We start from the raw sequence: 21,428 nt of genomic DNA, 5'->3' as shown, positions 1-21,428 counted from the left end.
ATTGTGGCCCAACTCCTCGCATTTACGAAAGAAAAGGAGTATAAATGCAACTAAATCAGCGAAAGCATCCAAAAGTAATTAATATTTGAAGGACATGTTGAAGCTATATAAAATATCCGTAATGATCGAAGCATATAAAGTAGTAATTCTAGTTTAATAAAACAAAATATAATGTACAAAAAAGTCTTCTTTTCTCATGTTTACCTTCGGTGGAGATTCATTTTTTCTAGGTTTGGTTTAATTTGAGTGGTCTCGGTGTTAAGGTTTAGTCTAGATGGCATGTTGAATTTATTTTCTCCATTTTATTGTTTTCAATTCAAATTCAAGCATATTAGGTACCGTAAGAAAATATAGCAATTCTTGTGTGAATTAATTGCTTGCGTAGAACCTCGTCAAAGTCACCTCTCATCCTGCTCCAAAATAGGATTTGAAGGTGTATTTCAAATTACATTTCAATGATTCTGAAAAAAATTAATTTTTTTAATATTCTTGAATTATTTTGATTTATTAATATCAAAAATATTTTTTAAAATAATATCTGTCACACTTTTTAAACCGTAGTTTTTCCTCTAGCACAAAAAGATTCAACAATGTCATTCGCCTGGGGTCTTGTGCCATAGCCTTCAGTCTCCCCTCAAACGCATTAATTAAAGCATATGCCTTCAGTCTCCCCTCAAACGCATTAATTAAAGCATATCTCTATCAAAGCGTGTTTTATATATGTTTTCACATATATACATGTATACACGGGCGTACCTAGGGTTATGATTAGTAGAGAGCCTGGTACCCCAAAGTTTTAAAATATTTCAATTTTAGTTTTTAATTTTTTTATTCAGCCCCTAAAAAATGAAATATATATTGTAAGGCAAGTAACAAGGAAACTAATACGAGTATATATAAGTACTCTCCTGATGAAAATGGCCTAGCCAGCCAAATTTTGCTTTAGAACAAAAAATATTGTGAGGAAGTATATCCATGTGTGGTTACTTGAATATTCTTCCAGAAGATTTGACGAAAACGCAAGATTCTAAGACGGAAGTGTCACCCTCCATCACGTGGCAGCCTCACAATGGTGGCAATTATTGACTTTTTTGCTCTAAAGAAACTGCTACACCTGCAGCTAATATTATTACATCACACCTTCAATTATATTATATTATATTGAGAAACCATATTTTAGCCCCCCGAACTTGCAGTTTTAAATTTTGTAGTGTTAATCATATGGTTTCAAAAGGTTCCAAATATGGCCTCTCACCGTTTAAGTAGTTAACTGAACCTATATGATTATTCATTTATCCTTCCATTTCTTCTCTCGTAAACCCAAATTTAGTAGTTCTAATAACTCTTAAAACTCAAAACTCAAAACTTAAAACCTTTGGTGTTGGATAACATGTTTGGGCAAAACTGTCAATAGACTCAACTTAGGCCATGTTTGTTTCCCGGAATTCATTTTCCGGGAAACCACTTTCCAAACTTTCCTGTGTTTGTTTGCTATTAGAAAAGTTGGTCAACGGAAAACACTTTCCGGTCAACGGAAAACACTTTCCGGTCAACGGAAAACACTTTCCAGTCAAAGAAAAATTTGGTTTGGTTTCCAGGAAAATATTTTCCCTTTTGGCTGTGTTTGTTTTCCGGAAAGTGATTTCCGGGAAACCAATTTCCAAACTTTCCCGTGTTTGTTTGCCATTAGAAAAGTTGATCAACGGAAAACACTTTCCAATCAAAGGAAAATTTAGCTTGGTTTTCAGGAAAGTGTTTTCCTGAAAAATTTGGGCGAAAAACACTTTCCGGAAGTTGTGAAAAATTTAGAAATGTCATTATTTGCTGATTATATCAAATTTGATCCTCAAACGTTTGATTGCTATATATAATTTGTTTTGAATATTTATTTTTTAATTCCATTTCTTAAAATTTAATTTTTATATTAATTTTGATCCTTATTTTTATAATTGCTATTTGCTTTTTTCTTATCATTTTTTTTATTGAAATTTTTTATCTATCAAATTTGGTCCTTATTTTTTTTATCGTTACTTATTTTATTTGAAATAATTTATGAAATGTTAATTATTATTATTTTAATTTATTCACCTTTCATTTTTTTTAATTTTTTAGATTTGATCTTTATTATTTTGATTATTATTTATTTTATTTGAGATAATTTATGAAATTATATTTTTTTTCAATTTCATTCTCATTCAACTTTTTAATTTGGAAGATTTGTTCCTCATTATTTTAATAAACTTGAGAAAAATAAAATATTAATAAGTTATTTTCCAGCTCATTTTCCATGACATAACCAAACACTGGAAAGTGTTTTCCAACTTATTTTTCATTACACTACCAAACATCGGAAAATACTTTTCTGGAATTCACTTTCCCCGGAATTCACTTTCCAAAAGGAAACTACTTTCCAGCAAACAAACGGGGCCTTAGATGAAGAGCTTAGCACTCATGAACTGTCAATTGACTCAACTTAGATGAAGAGCTTAGCACTCATGGACTAAGCTTGGAGAAAAAGCATAATGCCATAAGCTTAACCTGGTAGAAGAGCTCAGCTCTCACGGGCTTAGCTACATTTTGGTTCATATTTTTTCTACATCTTTAATTGTATAAAAAATCTTATAAAAATCTTTTATATTTTCACCATATTAATGTTTGTATAAAAGATATTTATTCCCCATTAATACATGTATCATATATATTTTCTCTTATTAATACTTATATAAAAAATATTTATCCCTTATTAATACTATCACAATAAAATTACATTTTAAACTGTCCTCTCAACAAAAAAACAAAACTTAATTATAGGCTTTAAATACCTCATGAATCCTTTAAGCTTAAGCTTCATAATCTTCGTTTTTTATTGAACATATATTTTTAAAGTATCTCTCTCTAAAATATCATTGTCTTCTCTCTTTAAAAAGATACTTACTTAAACATTTAAAAACACTTAAATCTACCAAAAAAAAACATTTTGCATGTACCAACCACTTTGACATACCAGCACCACGTACCAGCTACCAACCATTTTGGTCAGAAAAAATAAATCAAATTACTATAATCAAGAGATTAATTGATCATCCAATACATAAATCTTACTCCTACGACAACGGTGTTTTTTTCAAATATCTTCATTCACCTATATATATATTTCTCCTACCAAGTTTTTACATGTGTGATAACTAAGGAATTCTTGAAACCTTAAAAACCGATTAGCTATATATTTAACGATCCTTCAATCAGAAATCATATTAATTTTTTTTGGAAACTAAAAGATAAATATAGAGAATTTTTCAACTAGAGGAACTGAAGTTGGGTATTGTTGAATCTATAAAGGCAAATACATACTCTATCCTTATACTATTATTACACTGACTGGAAATTTGGGGTTGCTCCACGTTAGAAAATCAGGAGCCTCGTTGAATAATGGATACTATGAAAAGTGGAATGAAGGACCAGTACTTTTCATACATCCCTCTCAACGAGGAATCAAGTTTTATAATGGGATTCATAAGTGGCGACTGGTCGGTCCATGTCATTCCATTGTTTTTTTCTTACAGGGAGTAGGTAGAATTAGCTGTAAGCATGTAGTTGAACCCAAAAGTGGTTTTCTTGCGACGCTTACTTCGTCAACCATACCAAGTGCAGAAGACCCTTCAGGCAATCAGTCCCAGCTTGTGAAACCATCTGTGCAATAGTAGATAATATCTAGAGTAGGTATTGACTTATGGTGAAGTCTGTGTAAAACATTAATTGATCATATGAAATTAGAATGCAGGGAGGGAAGAAGTGCCAAATTTGTGTACTTTCGGTGTAATCTCTTACTAGAATATTCTCGTCTTTTACAGAAAAATAAGGGACTCGGGCAAATGAAATGAGATGCAAAACTAGGTGATTTGCTTATGGATCAAGCTATTAACGGCCACAAATTGAGAAATTCTTGGTAGATTGGATCCATATGAACGAAAAAGTCATAATTTGTCAGTAAAAAAGACTCAAAACAATTTGTGATTGGATTGATCCAATTGACAGAATCATAAATAAATAAAAATTGTTCTCCAAACCATCCTAGCAAAAAGAAAAAAAATGAAAATGAGGTATGTGCTCATGGATAAAAAGGCAACCGCAACTACAAGCATACTTTTGCTATATTGTTTTTAAAATGCAGGACGACCACTTGGTATACAAATATAATAAAATAGAGCCATCCTGTTTTATGGGCAATGTTTCCTACTTTTCCACTTCTGATACATGCATAAACAATCTGATCTATCATTTCCAGGCGGGCATTTCTCAACGCATTTATGAATGTTCTCATAGCTTGTTTGGGAAAGCACTTGTTCTCAAAAAAATTTATTTTTTTATATTTTTTTAACGTGTTGATGTAAAAATTAAATTTTAAAAAATAAAAAATAATATTATTTATATATATTTTTAAATAAAATAATATTTTAAAAAATAACTATTACCACACGATACCAAACAAATTTAATTTAATTATCAAGTATCAAAGTAGCACTGTTCCTGAACTAGCAATTGGTTAATAATTACACGGTACAAGTTATTAATAAAATACCACTATTCGGTTTCAATTATTGAAAGAAAGAGAAAAGAATTGTACACAAGTTAGGGTAAATGATGGAAAATAATCACAATCACCTGTAATTATCTGATGCAAAAAGAAGAAGCACCAACGCTTTGTCACTCTCGCATTTTTAAAAGGTTTCTTTGTGAATGGGAATGCAGTTTAAGATTTTAAGCGCCGAATTAAGGCTAATGACCCACATTACACTAATTAAGGAATCTACGAGTGTTGGTGCATTTATGCCAAAATTTACAATCCTTTTAGCCTCGGACAAGTGGCTTAAAATATGTCTTGGCAGACGGGTGATAAAATTTACAAGAAAGAAAGCACCACTGCTGACATATTTCGTATAGGCTGCGGACTGATCTTTGGTCATCCCTTTAGGATTTTTTTTTTTTTAGTTTAACGTGGGTGTTCGGGCTAGCTTGTGCGCACCTCGACTAATCCCACGAGCTCTAAAGTTAACGACCATATAAGTTTCCAGTGGCCATCATAATCCCTTTAGGATTTGTGTACCAAGGTGATGGTCGGAGGGTACTTTTGTTATCAAGGGCAGTTCAAGCATGACAGTAGAAATTTACAATGTTTTATGTAAGATTATGTTTTGTTTTTTCATGTTTTACAAATATTTAAAAAAAAATTACATTTTTTTAAATTTTTTTCTTTACTTTAAATTAATTAATTTTTAATTTTTTAAAATTATTTTGATGCACTAATATAAAAAATAATTTTTTAAAAATAAAAAATATTATTTTAATATATTTCCGAGTAAAAAACACTTTGTAAAGCAACTACACTCCCAAACACGCTCTAAAATGTTGGATTTTCGGGGATGTCGAGTTTTTTTATATTTTATTTTAGAGAGATGGAAACAGTTTATCTACGTAAAATAAATTTTTTATCAATCTTAATATATAATTTTTATATGGTTTGATTTAAATGAATGAAATATAATAGTAATGTATACTCTTTATGTATTGTATTTTATTTAACAATACATTAATTATTAGTGCGAATATTATTTTTGAAATTGATAGTGTTTATAAAAATTTATAATAAATTAATATTAATTATATAGCCTTATCCTTCAAGGACCAGAAAATTTCCTCTTTTTTTATTAAAATATGAGCATTTGATGTGTTTATTTTTTTTTAATATCTTGTTGATCCCTAAAATTACCGAAAAAATATATTCCCTTTTGTCCAGAAAACATTCCTAACATATTTAACGTTTCCAAGGATGGAGAATTTTCACCCGCCTCTAAAAAAAAGATGAAACGGTTGATTTTTATTTTTATTTTTTTTTTGTAATAAAGAAAAAAGTTTGATCCCTGGAAAGGAAACTTTGTTCTCTTTTATCCCTCCAAAATCTTCTTAAAAAGTTTTTAAGTGTTTGTCTCTGTTCTTGTTAAAGCAAAATATTCACTCATGAGCTGGTTTCATAGAAAAGCTGGGGTCTCCTCAAGTGGATTCCCTGCATCTTCCGGTCTCCTCCTGCTCCTAGTCTTCTGTGTTGGTCAGCAGCTGATGCTGCTGACACCTAATTCATCAGACCTTGGTTTCAGTTTTTTTTCTTCTACTTCTTTGTACGCAAAAAAATAATAATAATCAAAAGCCGGAATGTTGGTTAGCTAGTTCAATTACTCTAGAAGCTAGAAGTAAGTTAGGGTGCCATGGTTCTAGACTTGTAGCCTGCAGCCAGGTAGCCCGGTGGTTAAAACTCAAAATCAAGTCTTAGGGGCCGATTCCAGTAAGTCCATAAATGGGAATGCGGTTTAGAATAATTAAATTATCAACTTATCCTTGAATTGATTATTTTTGTCAGAATGAACACAGAAATGACAAGGAAATTTCTCATGAATTAGACTTGCGGAAGAGGGCAGAGTACTGAAAGAGACAGATCCCCCTCCATACACAGGCAGGCAGGAGAGACATAGAAGTATGTTGAAAATCCCTTTGGAATAAAAGCCCAGTAGATATACCTAACCTTTACTTGGAATGTGGTGGTCCATTTTCCTTATGCGAGTTCAAAGCTTTTTGTAGCCTTCGTTATGCAATGAGCTTAGCAGAGAAAAGTCCATTTGGAAGAAAGCTTAGTTGCTAGTTTGTTTTTACAAGCAGGCGGCGATCTATTATGTTTACGGGGAGCCCAGAAAGTCTCAAGCCCGAAAGATAGATCTTCCTACCTTATCTCTCTCTCTCTCTCTCTCTCTCTCTCTCTCATTTTTCTTTTCTCTTTATTCTCAAATCAGTTTACACATTGATCAAAATGAAATCCTCTCTTCAGATAATCTTGAAAAGTTATACTAACTTTACCTAAATTAATGTAAGAAGTTAACAATTATTGTGAATTTATCAATTCCCTTGCATTATTGTAAAATTTTCAAGAGTTAATTCGACTATTGAGCGATCTTGAAGCACTTGTTAAGAATCACTTAATGTTTGTAATTAATTTATGTGTTTTTTTTATTTAAAATTTATTGTAAGCACTTGAAGAATTATTATATAAATAACAATTATTTAATGTATATACTTAATGTCATTGATTTTTATTTGAATATTTGATTTTCATTATTTCTAAACACAATTCAACAATAAATAAAGTTTAATCAATGCATTCAAATAATGTTTGACTATGTTTTGCTTTTTGTTTTTTTTTTCGAGGAAACCACACCTTCCGGAAAGCGTATTTTGTGGCTCAGGTGAGCGAGTAAAATTCCGGCTGTTCCAGGCTCTTACAAGAGGTGCACGTCCTGACTCGAATTCGAGACCTGCTGTGCTGATCTCAAGTCCTTTGCTATCACACTACGTGTTTTACTTTTGCTATTTCTTAAATCTTTTCTCATTCACTCTTAGTTTAATTTGGATTAAGTGTCCTGTAAAACAATGCATAGTTTTCTTGGAAACCATTAAAATATATGAATTGCTTTGACAATACTTTATCTTTCGATCATTCCCCCCCCCCTAATTATATCTTTATATTTCCATCTCTCTTTTTTTAAGTAAAACAAATCAACAAGGTATTTGGTGGGATGATTTGCACCAAGAAAATCTCCACCGACGACGATCAAGAAATTAAGAAAGAAAGAAAAAATCTCCATCGACGCTTCAACCTGCAAATGTGCACGTGGTTTGACAACTAGTTCAAACTTCAATGTCGATGCAATATTTTTCTTAAAATGGCAGGGAATAAAATCACAATCGGACCCGCCCTACCGGATTTGGTTTGGTTGCCACGTGCACATGCATGGTGCAAGGCTACATACTAGGTATTCACTGTTTCCATTTATAAAATTCATAATCCAACAACACAAACCCTAGCTAGCTGTATCTTTGATGAAATGTATTTGTCCCTTTCTGGGTGTCTTGATCTTCCAACATGGGAAGATCTCTTCAAAATTGGTATATAGAGCAGGGAAGATATATCTAGGTGGGCTTCTTGAAATGCTGACATGAGCTGTGACGTGAGGTAAATAATAGAGACTTTTGTCCAGTTTTCCTGGTTACAACATTCCCTATTTCTGATTTTCCTGATAAATCTAGCAGTTACTCTTAACCTCCACGAATTCTGGACGAGAATCAGTTAATATGAATCAAGTTTGACCTAGTCAAATTAAATCTTGAAATTCAAACCGGATCAAGCTAGCCTTTTCTTTTTGTTAAGATAAAAGATAATTATTGAAAACAAGCTCTTTCATAATTTCATGCTGGCTGTTGTTGATGAATGGATAATTCCTTTCCTTTCCTTTCCTTTTTTTTTCTCTTTCTTGAAGCATGGAATTGATAAAACTCTTCTATTTCTAAATCTTCATTGTATTCTTTTTAATTAAGATTTGAAATTAAAGAAAAAACTCCTAGTAAGAATTATCTTAGTTGCTCGGATTCGATTAATAAAGAGGCAAAAGATGATATTAACTTGAATAAAGTCCTATATATAATCGTGTACGTAAGCATTACATTGGGTGTGCATACTCAGCTATTTTTGCTTGGTTATCAAATTCAACAGGACTAGCAAGTTGATTGAAAATAACCTTACACCAGAAAGATCGATGGAAAAGGAACAGATTAATTAATATAAGCAACATGGTAGCAGAGGAAAGGGGTTTCAGCAGTCGTCGTGGTCGGCTGGTTGTAGCAACAAAAAATCTCTTCGAGGTGACTGATCTCATAATAGCCAATGGTATTTAAACACATGCCCAATTATTTTCAATGGGCACATGTAGATTTTGACTAATGAGGTAATGAAGGAGACAACAGTACAGGAAATCCCACGCTGAGATGTTTGGAATGGGCAGACCTGCTCTAGCTTGTTACTAGTTACATGTCCGTGATGCCCTGAATCAATTAATTTTTATATTTTATAAAAAACTAAGACCTAAAAGTATTAGGTTTTTTTGCAAAGTTATATCTAAAAATCTCAGGTTTAGTTGCAACGCCTAATCCAAGAGTAATATTTAATTATAATATTAATAATAACATTAAACTTGCATGACCTAAATTTAAGTGGGTTTGACTGCAATACCAGACCCAATAGCATTGGACGTGGATCTAGCTGCAAGGTCGTGTCATAAATGTGTGATAATTAAATAGATTAGTTAAAAAGAAAAAAACAAAGAAAAAAAACCAACAGGAAAATAAAAACTAATTAAAAAAAAGAAAAAAAATATGAATTAACTGGGTTAACCCTTCAAACCAGGTTAACTCGTCATACCTTGAATTCGCATCATGAAAGTTTGATAATTAAAAAGAAAAAAAAAACAAACTAATGGGTTAACCCAGAATTAACTGGGCTAACTCGTCAAACCAGGTTAACCTGTCAAACCCGAAATCCGTGTCATGAAAGTTTGATAACTAAATAGAAAAAAAATTAACATTAACAATTTAAATTAAACAAAAAAATTAATTAAAAAGAAAAAAAATAAAAGGATGAGCTTTTTCACTGTGGACTGCACTATGCAGTCCACAGTCAAATGCATAAAAACAACAAAAAAACAAAAAGAAAAACTAAAAGTATCAGCCGAGAACTACTTAGAAAAAAATTTAATATTAATAAACTAAATTAATTAAATAAAATTAATTAAAAAGAAAAAATAAAAGAAAAAAAACCTCTAAGAAGAAGAAAAAAAACTAAATAGAAAGAAATTTAACATTAACAAACTAAACTAAACGAAAAAATAATAATTAAAAAGAAAAAAAAAGCAAAAAAAAAAATTCCAGGTTAACTCGTCAAATCAGGTTAACCTGTTAAACCCGGGATCCATGTCATGAATGTCTGGTAACTAAATAAAAAAAAGTGAACATTAACAAACTAAACTAAACGAAAAAAATTAATAAAAAAAAATCAAAAAAAAATCCGGGTTAACTCGTCAAACCATATTGACCCGTTAAACCTAGGATCTGTGTCATAAAAGTCTGATAACTAAATAAAAAAAATATAACATTAACAAACTAAATTAATAAAAAAATTATGAAAATAAAAAACAAAAAAAAATTTACGGGTCAACCCAGAATTAACTGGGTTCACCCGTGAAACCAGGTTAACCCGTGAAACTCGAGATATGTGTCATGAAAGTCTGATAACTAAATAGAAAGAAATTTAACATTAACAAACTAAACTAAATGAAAAAAATTAATTAAAAAGAAAAAAAGCAAAAAAAATATATTTCTGGGTTAACTTGTCAAATCAGGTTAACCCGTTAAATCCGGAAAACGTGTCATGAAAGTCTGATAACTAAATAAAAAAATTTAACATTAATAAACCAAATTAAACAAAAAAATTTTGTTAGAAGAAAAAAAATAAAGAAAGAAGCAAAAAAAAATCCCGAAAGGCATAAAAAACAGCTAAAAAAATAAGACAACTTAAAAAAAAAAACCAAAAACGGATCAGTGTTTTACTGTGGACTGCACTGTGCAGTCCACAGTAAAACACTGATCCGTTTTAGTATATGTTACAATTAATTAAAAAGAAAAAAAAAATTCGGGTTAACTCGTCAAATCAGATTAACCCGTCAAACCCGGGATCCGTGTTATGAAAATTTGATAACTAAATAAAAAAATTAACATTAACAAACTAAATTAAACAAAAAAAATTTATTAAAAGAAAAATACACAAAGAAAAAAGCAAAAAAAAACCCATAAAGGCAATAGAAAACCAAAAAAAAAGAAAAAAAATAAAAAGAAAAAACAGAAAAAAAGAAAAAGAAAAAAAAAGAAAAAGAAGAAGACAAAAAAAAATGGGAAAAAAATAAAAACAAAAAAAAAAGAGGAGAGGACTGCTCAGTGTTTCACTGTGAATTTGCACAGTGAAACACTAAGCAGTTTTAGTTTTTTCTTAATGCGATGGCATTTCCACTAATCAAAAAGCTCGTTTCAGGAAATCTCGTATTGCTGATCTTGAGAGATAATAATGAAGGGTTTTTTTTTCGAGAAAACAAATCACAGTAAATTAAAGATTTTGACAGGATAATATAACTTTTTTAAAAAATTAATCAAATAATATATTCTTACGTTGTCATGTTTCTAAAAAGAGACAAGTTAACATCTCGCAATTCAAAAACACGACTTATCATAAAATTTAAATATAAATTAAAAAAACAAAAAACATGAAAGTAAAAACAACATCTCACACTTCAAAAGCATGACTTATTATGAAATTTAAACATGAAAAAAAAACACGAAACATGAAAGCAAAAGCAACTCCTCTCTCAACAAACCAACACCTTAGCTCATATCTTTTTAGAAATCCATCAAACACTTGTCTTGTAATATATTTATGTTATGTCATTATGGTGATATTATAATTTTTTATGAATAGTAGTATTACATACAATGATGGAAACAATTTATTATTAAATGATAATTTAGACATGTCATATACAAAAATAAAAGCAATTATTTATCATGAACTTGAGTGGAATTACAATGATATTAATGTTGAAATAACTTGGAGGTGTCAAATTGATGAACATCAATACTATTTTGTATTGATTGTGTGATGATAGTTTTAAAACAATAATTGATTTTTTTATCCATGATGATTTGAATATGATGGTATTGTATGTTAGTAGTCAATTTAAAATTATAATTAATGATAATTATATTTTATTATTAATAAATGTTATTAACTTAGTTAATTATATTTTAATTACGGTGTATAAATTTAAATAGTTAATATTAATATAATTAATGGTCGACATTTATAATTAAATTAATTCATTATATTTAGTTATTTTAAATATATTTGAGGACTGATATATTTGTTGAATATATATATAGGGGGGGGGGGGGCAGATGTATAGGATGATCATATATAATATTTTTATTATAAAAACTCCTAAAAATACCTTTTTTATTTTAGTTTCTCGTATATATATATCTCTGCACATAATTTAAAACTTTTTTTTTCTATATTCCTCTTAAATTTTACTGTGTTTTCTTTCTCATACTGTATTAATTACTTAAGCAAGCAAAAAGGTAATTTAAAGACTTGAGAGGTTTTTGTTGAATTCAAAAACTCTAATGGATGGTTGAATCTTGGAAAAGAAACAAATTATATGAAAATTATCCTCATGCCGAGAGAGCCTTTTCTTTTTAAGAATAGCATTATTGTGTGCTACAATCTCAGGTTTCTTCTAAACCCAAATTCTTTCCATATTTACTTTTACTTGTTATTTTTATTATTGATCTTAGTTATTAATTTAATTAATATTAAAAAATAAAAACAAAAATCTTGGTTGCATTTACTTGCCTAATTCTTTCAAATATCTTAATTTTCCTAACATCTACATTCTCCTAAAAAATTAAGTTGATTTTTAATTAACATATATTGAAGCAAAATCCTTACAAAAAATCAGACATGTCCATCGTAATTGCGTGCTACACGTGTTACAAAACACAACTTTCTCTCATAGTTGAGGACCATACATTGGTAAAGACACTGCGGTAATAGTCGGTGATGTGCTGCCTTATATATTAGAGGAAAGACGTGTCTGAAGAGAACATTAACAAAAATGTGGCTGTGGCTAAGGTAGATGTCAAGGTCCTACATCTGTCGTTTAAAAGTCTACAAGAAACAGCACTTTGGTGAAAATTGAATGGAGATCATGCATCTTTTAACCACCACATATTTCACGAGAAATACCAGCTGGTGGGTCAACAGCTTTTAAGAGCAAGCACTTGAAATATTGATTCTTCCTCTATATTTAATTTCTTGGATTCAAAACGAGCTAGCTCATTGTCTACTGATCAATGGCTTCTTTTTAATAATCATGCCTCTGATCGATGACGTGCTAAGACACTATGTGCTAGATTCTCCTCCTAAGACTCGCCAAAAGAAAAGGAGAGATTCTCCTCCTAAGAACATTCAATCATGGTGATATATATGGTTAGGGATGCACTGCTCCGATTGAGAAGGGATCCGTTTTGTTATAAAAAAAAAGGGTCCAATTCTTGACATTTGGTGATGAAAATCTATTTATCATCACAAAAAAGTCTTAGTCGATGAATTTTATGAGAATTGAGACTAAAATCCCAACTTGCGTGTTCTTTAAACATACGGTTTTTCCCTGACGAAATTTCCCTGAATCATTTTCTTAATTTTATGATTTTTATCTATAATTATAGTTCAAACAATAAAACATACTTGCAAGTTACATCCTTTCACAGAAAACTTGAGCCACTAGTGTGTGAGTGTCATCTTGATCATTTGTTGGATCTTATCCAACCATTATTAACATTTTTATTAGAAAGGAAATAGTTTACACAGTCACGATGCAATGGGGATCAAATAAAAAATTGTCCTGTCCACGGAAAACTATTTAATATTATTATTAAATCCGACCCAACATATTAACCTTGAAATTTTTCAACACAATTTTTTGTCTAACTCAAATTTAAAATTAAATTATGTGAAAGTTGTCCTGACATAAACCAGTCGACTTAGAGGGTCCAAAGATAGCCCGAAAGACTAGCATAGTTTGACTTTAAAATTAAAAGGATTTTTTTTTTAATATTGAGACAATAATATATTGGAACAATTTAAGTTTTGTGGCTTTATCTCGTCAAATTCGCTATCCGGATGATGGATTCCATTGAGTTTAATAACTTTGTTTTCTCTTAAAAAAACTGTTTTTTTTAATTATGGGATCATAAAAATATATGCTTGTAAAACTGAGTATAAACTAAACACAAAGAAAATATTAGGATGTTTGTTTAAAACTATAATTATCAAACTCAAATAATTTATAAAAACAAATTTAAAATTAAATAAATATTGAAGAAAAAAAATAAGGATGAAAAAAGGGGGGAAATGCAAAGAAAAAAAAATCTCATGGACCTTCATTGTGATTATTTTTAATGGGACAAGACAATAATTATAGTATTGCAATGAATAATAATTTGTAACAATAGGATTGTGAATTTTTTTAATGGGACGGAAATCACTACGCATCGATTCTTAGTTTCGTCCTTGGCCTAGAAAGAAACACATCAACTCCCTTGGGTTTTACCCTCAACCTCCCACGTGGATACATATATAATTTCCTTCATCTGTTCAAGAAAATATAAATGCCGAACTCTTCATCGAAACCAGAAAAACTTTGGAATCTTTGAGACCAACAATGGAAACACACACGTGTCACATCTTCAAACCCCAACATAGACAATACAATCAAAACTCCTAACACTAATTAAAGATTAAAATGAAATTACTTTCTTAATCTCACAATGGAGACTCCAAGGGAAGAGGCATTTCTAGTTAGGTAAAGTCTTGTCGGATTGGGATTTAGAATTTCAAGATGGCAGACCCTGTTAAACTTTCTTACAAGGAAACCCCACAATAGCAACGCGCCCTACACGCGCATGTCTCCTCCTAACAAGCAAAATCATAAGACAGACTATCATTCTACAGCTAACTTACATAAATGTCTTCTTAGGTTTCAAAAGCAAAGACTACCACCGCTCTATTGAAGATGATATTTTTCTTAAAATCTTCGTCAAGATCAGTCCATGATCAAGAACATCATCACGAGCCAGTTGCTGAGGCTGAGGTGGAGACCAGGATTAACGATGGCACGTGCACGTCATTAACAGTGTGGAGGAAGTCACTTTTAATTAGTTGCAATGGATTTACAGTGATTAATTCCTGTGGAGATTTAGTCTATCGCGTTGATAATTACATTGATCGTCCTGACGAGCTCGTTCTTATGGATGGCTCGGGAAAATCCATCCTCACAATGCGTCGACGCAAGGTAATCCGCCCCTTTTTATTTTCTCATTCTATACGTTTTTGAGTTCTTTAGGTGAATAAGAAGCAGATTAGAACTCAAGACCCTATTAAGACGAATCGAATTAAGACTGGTCTCGTCTTAAATCTTGGTTAAATTCTTTTGCAGAAGCTTGGAGTGCTAGTACATAACTGGTTTGTCTATGAAGGTGAAGTGGGTAACTACTGTGCAACAAACAAATTATCAAAGAAGCCAATTTGGTGTGTGAGGAAGAATATTAACATCTTACAAACCAGTCACAATGTGCTCGCGTATGTTTTTCGAGGATCCACAGATAAAAGACATTCGTTTGTGATCGAAGGTTCTTATACGCGTAGATCATGCAAAGTGATAGGTGGATCAAGAAAGGTTTTGGCAGAGATCAAGAGGAAAGAAGCTATGGTCGAAGGTATTTCTTATGGGGTAGAGGTTTTTGTTTTGAATGTAGAACCAGGATTTGATCCTGGATTTGCCATGGGTTTGCTTTTGATATTGGATCAAATGTTCCCCTGATTTTTACTCTTTTTTTTTTTTTTGGATTTTGTAATGAGAAGTAAAATATACATGTCCATATGTTTTGGCCACAATATTAAGGAAATAGAAATACCAATGAGCACTGATCGGTTCAGAATAGAGAAATGCCAGTGGGTATTGAGGTGACAGATAATCTTGGCTCCAAAGATTAAGAGAAAAACACATTTAATTTCCTTATGTTTTCCGATCATAGGAATATTGGGGATTGCCCTCTCTCTCTCTGTTAAATTGATGAAATATAAAGTTGAAACTGCTAATTTAAATTCCCGGAATTTTTCTGTTCAAAGAATGGCTTTCCTTTTCTTTTACAGTCAAAAAAGAGAAAGGGAAAAAAGGAAACGGTGTAACCTTTTCAAAGCTGCAACACCAGCCAAAAAGAATGGAGATGCGGGGTATCGATCCCCGTACCTCTCGCATGCTAAGCGAGCGCTCTACCATCTGAGCTACATCCCCAGAGACAGGGATCGGTGTGGAAATTTATATAATATAAACAAAGTCTGAGAACACAAGCAGCCATCCATGCTGCAACGATTCTCAACTTTAGAACAATGTGTTGGTGCCGTGTTTCGTAACCGAATTTGAATCTAAAATACCGTTTTATATGGGTCGTTAACCAGATCTCCCCTAGTACGTCCACACATGTTTCTTTGCATCACAAGCCCCTTGGTGACGATTCGTTTTCTTTTTTTAAGAAATAGATAGTTTGCAAGTACTCAGTTTCAACTAAGAAGACGAGGGAAAAGAACTGAAATTTCTATTGCCTCGGTGAAGTGCTTTATATACAAGGCAAAGAATTACCTGCTCTTAATGGTACAACATTGCTTTTCATCCCTCAAGATGAACCCTTACAGCAAATCCCGTCCGTCTACAGTCTACATCCGTACAACAATCCCACATTATGTACACATCGGTCCAGCACAGTTTGACTGGCACCACAATGGCGGTGTTGATGGATTACAAGAATTGATTAAAACGAAGAGTTTTCTGAATCGGGAAAAACATTGATCAGCCATGCCTGTCAACACTCCCTGTTTCAGTCCATCTGCATCAATTTACGAACCTTTTGTTGACCGTTGCAAGTTCTATTCAGAACTTTTGCAGGTGGAGGAGGCATCATACATGCTTCCTTTAAGATGTAAGCAGCGGAATGTCTACTTTCTGCAATGGAGTCCCTAATTAATTTGATGGGAGATGCTCTTCTTGATTTTGGAGCAGACCAATTTATTGGCCCTTTCCTAACACTGTCGATATGATCAAGATCTTTTTTGTCCCTAATGGTTGAGGGTTTAGGCCTCTTTGTGGGCTTTATCTGGTCCATGCCACTTCTCGACTTATGGTCAGACCCCATTGATGAAGTTGATGCTGCAGATACATCATCAGGTTTCTCGATTGATTTTGTCCTGCGAGCTTTCATAGCCTTTTGTAAGAGCTCCTTAGGCCGCCTTAATATTCCATCTTGGTTTAGCCTTGCCACGTGAGTAGCAATGTCATACAAGGTTTGAGCAGCCTCCAACAGTCTTGGACAACGTTCAACTGTCAGGCAGAAAAATAACACAAAAAACAAAAACACAATTAAATGCAATGATTATCCAGTCAAACCAGGGCCTGTAATGGCAAGCACAGATACATCCAAACCATTGAACTCATAAACTAGTAACTCATCACACAGTGTACACACAAGGTTGAAAAGGGCAGCTGAGTATTTCAAATCAAATGAAAACAAATTTACGAGTAACTTCAAATTTTACCTCTTCCTTGAGACTTCAGGTCATCTTCAGATTCTGCAAATGGAAGACAAATGACCCTATTAATGGTATTTACAATACATCTACATGTATCTTTGTTAAATACATGCCTCAAAAGACCAGCGGAAAAGGTAGCCCTTCAGGAGTTATTACCTAGCAGAACATGGGATGTCATAGAAGCTTGTGAGGATGACAAACCCCACCCACACCAAGGTTTCAATGAGTCAACATTATTTCCTAGAACAGCCAACTTTGTTACTTGTGAAGGAACTAAGGTCTCATCATAAGCACATGACTCCAAATTTGTTAAAGTATCAGAGGCACACCCAGGTGAATTGAAACTGTCCCCTATTCTTACCCATCTACCTTGGCATGTACTCCTACTTGGTGAACACTTAACCGCGTCAGAATTAGTTCTGGAGTGCTGCCCACTGAAAGTGTGTGACCAGGGAAAAGCTGGCAAGCTAGCCTGGCGAGATGTTTGCTTCCCAGGTCGTGGATCAGGGGCATGCCTTGATGATGCAGCAAGCTTGGTTGCATCCAGAAGCAGAGACTCCAGATCCTTGGGTGGAGGAAGTGCCAACCGATCCAGAGTATCTTTAGGTTGGTCAAACGAAAAATCAAGCAAATTAGCAGGAGTTTCAGGCTTGTTGCAAGAATCCTGTATGTTTGAAAGAGGAGAAGATAGAGCACACATTCATTTACAATGAGCATCATTATCTTTGAAGGATAAGTAGCGCTAGCATGTTAGATGACAACCAAAACAATTCTATCATTGGAGCCTTAAGATTATTAAGTTCAATCACACAGAATTGCATACCAGTTGTCCCAAATTTCAGTCAGCTCTACAAATTGACTTCAAATTGATAGTATAGGGAGTCAGATGACTGTCAAGGCGACTTGAGTTTTTTAAAATTTAATAGTAAGATTTTAGAAAGAAATGTGAATAGTTATTTGTGTGTTAGGAAATAAAGCGAAGGAGTTCGCGGTGACTAATTAAGTGAGTTGTTAAATTCTCATCTAATTCATGCTTGTCTACATTCTCTTGCATTCAACAATTTCATTGAACTAACCTTGGTAAATGAAGAAATATCAGTTGCTGAAGAATCTCCATTTTCAACAATAGAAACAGAGTAAGATGGGCATGGAGGCATTTTCTCGTTGGAATAGACATCTGTCTCAGCAAAATTCTGGAGCTGAGCAGGCCTGGAGAAATGAAGAATAAAGCAAGCTTTTACAACTGAATGCAGAATATTTTCAGTTGCATTTATGGCTTTCTTCCCCTTGTCTTTGCCTAAGCTAGGACACTCGTAAGTGCCATCAAGAACATCATTCAATGATATATGGTCTACCAGCTTTGTGATGTCATGATCATCCGTCTTCAAACCACATAGTCCTGAGAAAAATATCCAAATATAAACACATCAGTTTTTAGCAACCCAGCCTAAAGAGAAGATAAATAGCACAATAAGTTATAAGCACCATAAAAAAGAGAAGAAAAAAAAAGGTATTGCAGCAAGATAAGACACATAATCTTAAAAGGTGCTGAAAAAAGCAATATCAGTGAAATTATACATGATATTGCTAAATCTCATATAGATTGATATTGGCAACTGAAACTCAAATGTACATTCATCATCAGAAACACAACTTCAATGGACCAGACCTCAATTGGGAAATTGGGGCAGTTCTAAACTATCAAAGAGGAGGCAATTGACTCAACTTGTGGCTTCAAAATATGCTGATGCACACACTCCCCCACCCTGAATTGATGGGTTTCTTTCAAAAACTTGCCAAATAAGTCTCAAGAACATCTCATTAATTTAAATTATATACCAAGCATCAAGAATATCAGTATTATATTAATTTCATTAATAATAGAAGGTTGATTTGGCATGCCTCTAATGTATGGAAACTAAATTTGTATGCATGGATGTAATACAGAGTAAGCTGAGGCAATGATTAACAATTCTTACACATATTGTCAAAGAAAACTGATCATAAAACAAAAAAGAAGTATTTATTTGACTGTATTGTACCAAAATAGCTGTTCCCACCACCAGCTGAACCAAAGCTCGCCAAACCTGCCTTCACAGAGAAGGAATCAAATTTAGTCTTCAATGTAACTTTAGAGTGTCTCCTATCACCTCGCTTGCGGCCAAAGTTGTTCTTTTTTTTCGCTGATTGAGTTTTTTCTAAAACGTACATTAGATAGATAAATCATGCATCAGTACGAGGATTGAGGTGGCTAATAGCTTTCATATTAATAGTACTATATATTCTTGTGCGCACATAACTAAATCACGTATAATAGAAGAATATATGATAGGTCATTGTTAGTTGCTACAATCAAATTTCAGAGATGCCAACAGTTGTAAGTGACATGGAAAAATTAAGTCTCCCAGATCATTATAAGAATTCATCCTAGCACAATTCAGATTTTGACATAACTAGTACATGAAGTAGAACAGAAACAGCAGTGAAGGAATTTTGCTTGAGAGAAGTGGAAGAGAAAAGGTATGCTGCAGTTCCAAAACTGCTTTCTCTGTGGAATGTTTAGCAAGCAATACGCGGAGGAAATAAGTGCGCACGCTTACACAAATCCTGCTAGGTATTCACAGCAGCTTGCAGAAACAGACAGCCACCACATTATGTGGAGAGCTTCCATATACATGAATATATAATTAAAAACATGTATGTGCAGGAGAACAATATTGTTGTCAATAAAACGACCACAACTAAGAAAATCATTTTAGGGAGCGGACTTCCACCACTGGCATCTGAAGTAGACAGAAAAACACCTTAGTTCAACTGGTTAATTAATACCAGAGAAAAGGGTTTACCATTACAGTCAATCTCGGTTGGATGCGAACCTAGCTTATCAGAAGAATCCTTTGGGTCAGCAACTCCAGCTGGTCCAGTAGAATCTTCAAATGGAGATAACCGTGGTCTCTTGGAGCAACCACTGCTACTTCTTGTCACTTTTCCTCCTCTTCTTTGTACTTGCACTTCTTCAGACCTAGGAATCCATGAAGGACCATTTGAGCCACTGCAATTGAGTTGTTTAGAAATGTCTCCAATAGGTGAGCTAGGTTTCTTAATAACATCCTCACGGTGTTCCAGAGGTAAAACTTTCTCCCATGAAATTGACTCCAAAGCAGTGAGTGAGCTCGTTTCATCTGCCAAACAATGTTAATAGAACATTAGCTTACATCAACGCAAAAGACCACACACCCAAACCACAAGCAGCCAAAATATAAGGTCAAAAAACAACGAATTCTTGTATAAGATCAAAAACAACGAATTCTAAAAAGTATATATATATAAAAAAAAAATTCTTGTATAAGGTCAAAAATTCAAAAAACAAGGTAAAAGACAAACCTTTTTGAGCAAACAAAGAGCTGCAATGCTGAATCGAAGCAGCTGCTGCTCTAGGGTTAACTAAAATCGACTCCTCGACCTCAACAACTTCTTTACCAACAAGCGTCGAGACCCTAATATTATCATTATTGTCATTATTATTATCTCTACCAAACACCTCATCAGATCCCATAACAAAACTCTTATTCTTCTTCGCCGCCGCCGCCGCCGCCGAAACAACAACATCCACCGGATAATTCAGCTCCACCGACGCATCCATCACGGTCGCATAATTAACATGTAATTAGAGAAAACGATGTCGTGTTGAAGTGTTAATGAAGACAATTGAGAAATTGCAGGGAAGATGAAGGGAAAGGAATTGTTTGGATAGGGAAAGCATGGTTGCGGCTGAGGGAAAGAGAGAGGGTTTGTTTGGGTGCGAGGCTCTTGTTAGGGCAAGAAATTTGGATGAGAATGAGAAGTATTTATAGTTTTCGGGATTTGGTGAGGAGAGGCGTGTGAATTTGAATTATTCCCCGTCGTTTTGGGTATATTCCGGTATTGTAATTGTAACCTTAGCCAGCTTAATCCATTACGCCTGAATTTGTTGTGGGAAGGTAATTTAGTCTTTATGCTTTTTTTCACGCGGATTCGATGAGTCTAATTATGGAATTTTCAGGCTGTTGACTAGTAGAAACTTTTTTTATCCAATTGATTTCCCAGATTATCCTCTAACTTCATTAATTTCATTAATGTAACACTAAAAAAAAGAGAATTTCAAATTAACATGCCATTGTTAATATAGCCAAGAGAAATTTATGCTAATCGACCCAAGAGAAATCAAAATCAAAATCAAAGAGGAAGAAACAATTTCCGTTTTTTTTCAGTCAAACTGCGAGCTTCAAGTCATGCTAAATGTATAAACTGAGCACCTCCTCTC

At 33.0% G+C, this 21,428-nt stretch overlaps 2 protein-coding genes and 1 non-coding gene across 4 annotated transcripts; 1 reads left to right on the top strand and 2 right to left on the bottom strand.

Moving 5' to 3' along the window:
* The first annotated feature begins 14,194 nt into the window (after positions 1-14,194).
* Positions 14,195-15,646, top strand: LOC7497810 (protein LURP-one-related 17). Its single transcript, XM_002304486.4, has 2 exons — positions 14,195-14,834; positions 14,979-15,646. Exons 1-2 carry the CDS (start codon positions 14,556-14,558, stop codon positions 15,360-15,362), a joined length of 663 nt encoding a protein of 220 aa, XP_002304522.1. The 5' UTR covers positions 14,195-14,555; the 3' UTR covers positions 15,363-15,646.
* A 117-nt stretch (positions 15,647-15,763) lies between these two features.
* On the bottom strand, positions 15,764-15,836 carry TRNAA-AGC (transfer RNA alanine (anticodon AGC)). Its single transcript has one exon. It is a non-coding gene; the product is annotated as a tRNA-Ala (tRNA).
* Positions 15,837-16,120: 284 nt separating this feature from the next.
* Positions 16,121-21,171, bottom strand: LOC7497809 (uncharacterized). Of its 2 annotated transcripts, XM_002303577.4 has the most exons (7): positions 20,510-21,160; positions 19,972-20,307; positions 19,168-19,323; positions 18,202-18,524; positions 17,282-17,789; positions 17,132-17,164; positions 16,121-16,916 (listed from the first exon to the last, which is right to left on the bottom strand). In XM_002303577.4, the coding sequence occupies exons 1-7, from the start codon at positions 20,766-20,768 to the stop codon at positions 16,417-16,419; spliced, it is 2,115 nt and encodes a 704-aa protein (XP_002303613.4). In that variant the 5' UTR covers positions 20,769-21,160; the 3' UTR covers positions 16,121-16,416. The 2 variants fall into 2 exon arrangements, with proteins under 2 accessions (XP_002303613.4, XP_024453503.2); XM_024597735.2 differs by lacking the exon at positions 19,168-19,323 and having other exon boundaries at positions 20,510-21,171.
* Between the last annotated feature and the right edge of the window lie 257 nt (positions 21,172-21,428).

The sequence above is a fragment of the Populus trichocarpa genome, chromosome 3 (genome assembly GCF_000002775.5).
Source record: "Populus trichocarpa isolate Nisqually-1 chromosome 3, P.trichocarpa_v4.1, whole genome shotgun sequence".
In the NCBI taxonomy this organism is placed as follows: Eukaryota; Viridiplantae; Streptophyta; class Magnoliopsida; order Malpighiales; family Salicaceae; genus Populus; species Populus trichocarpa.
The sequence above is the reverse complement of the archived record's forward strand: the minus strand, read 5'-3'. Positions and strand labels throughout refer to the sequence as shown.

What these genes read in the sequence shown, in the direction of transcription:
- LOC7497809 (XM_002303577.4), bottom strand. Translation starts at nt 20,768, where the DNA reads ATGGATGCGTCGGTGGAGCTGAATTATCCGGTGGATGTTGTTGTTTCG. An exon ending in CTCTTTGTTTGCTCAAAAAG is followed by an intron (nt 20,308 to 20,509) that starts GTTTGTCTTTTA and finishes ATTGTTTGGCAG; the next exon opens with ATGAAACGAGCTCACTCACT. An exon ending in TGGTGGGAACAGCTATTTTG is followed by an intron (nt 18,525 to 19,167) that starts GTACAATACAGT and finishes TATTTTTCTCAG; the next exon opens with GACTATGTGGTTTGAAGACG.
- LOC7497810 (XM_002304486.4), top strand. Translation starts at nt 14,556, where the DNA reads ATGATATTTTTCTTAAAATCTTCGTCAAGATCAGTCCATGATCAAGAA. An exon ending in TCACAATGCGTCGACGCAAG is followed by an intron (nt 14,835 to 14,978) that starts GTAATCCGCCCC and finishes ATTCTTTTGCAG; the next exon opens with AAGCTTGGAGTGCTAGTACA.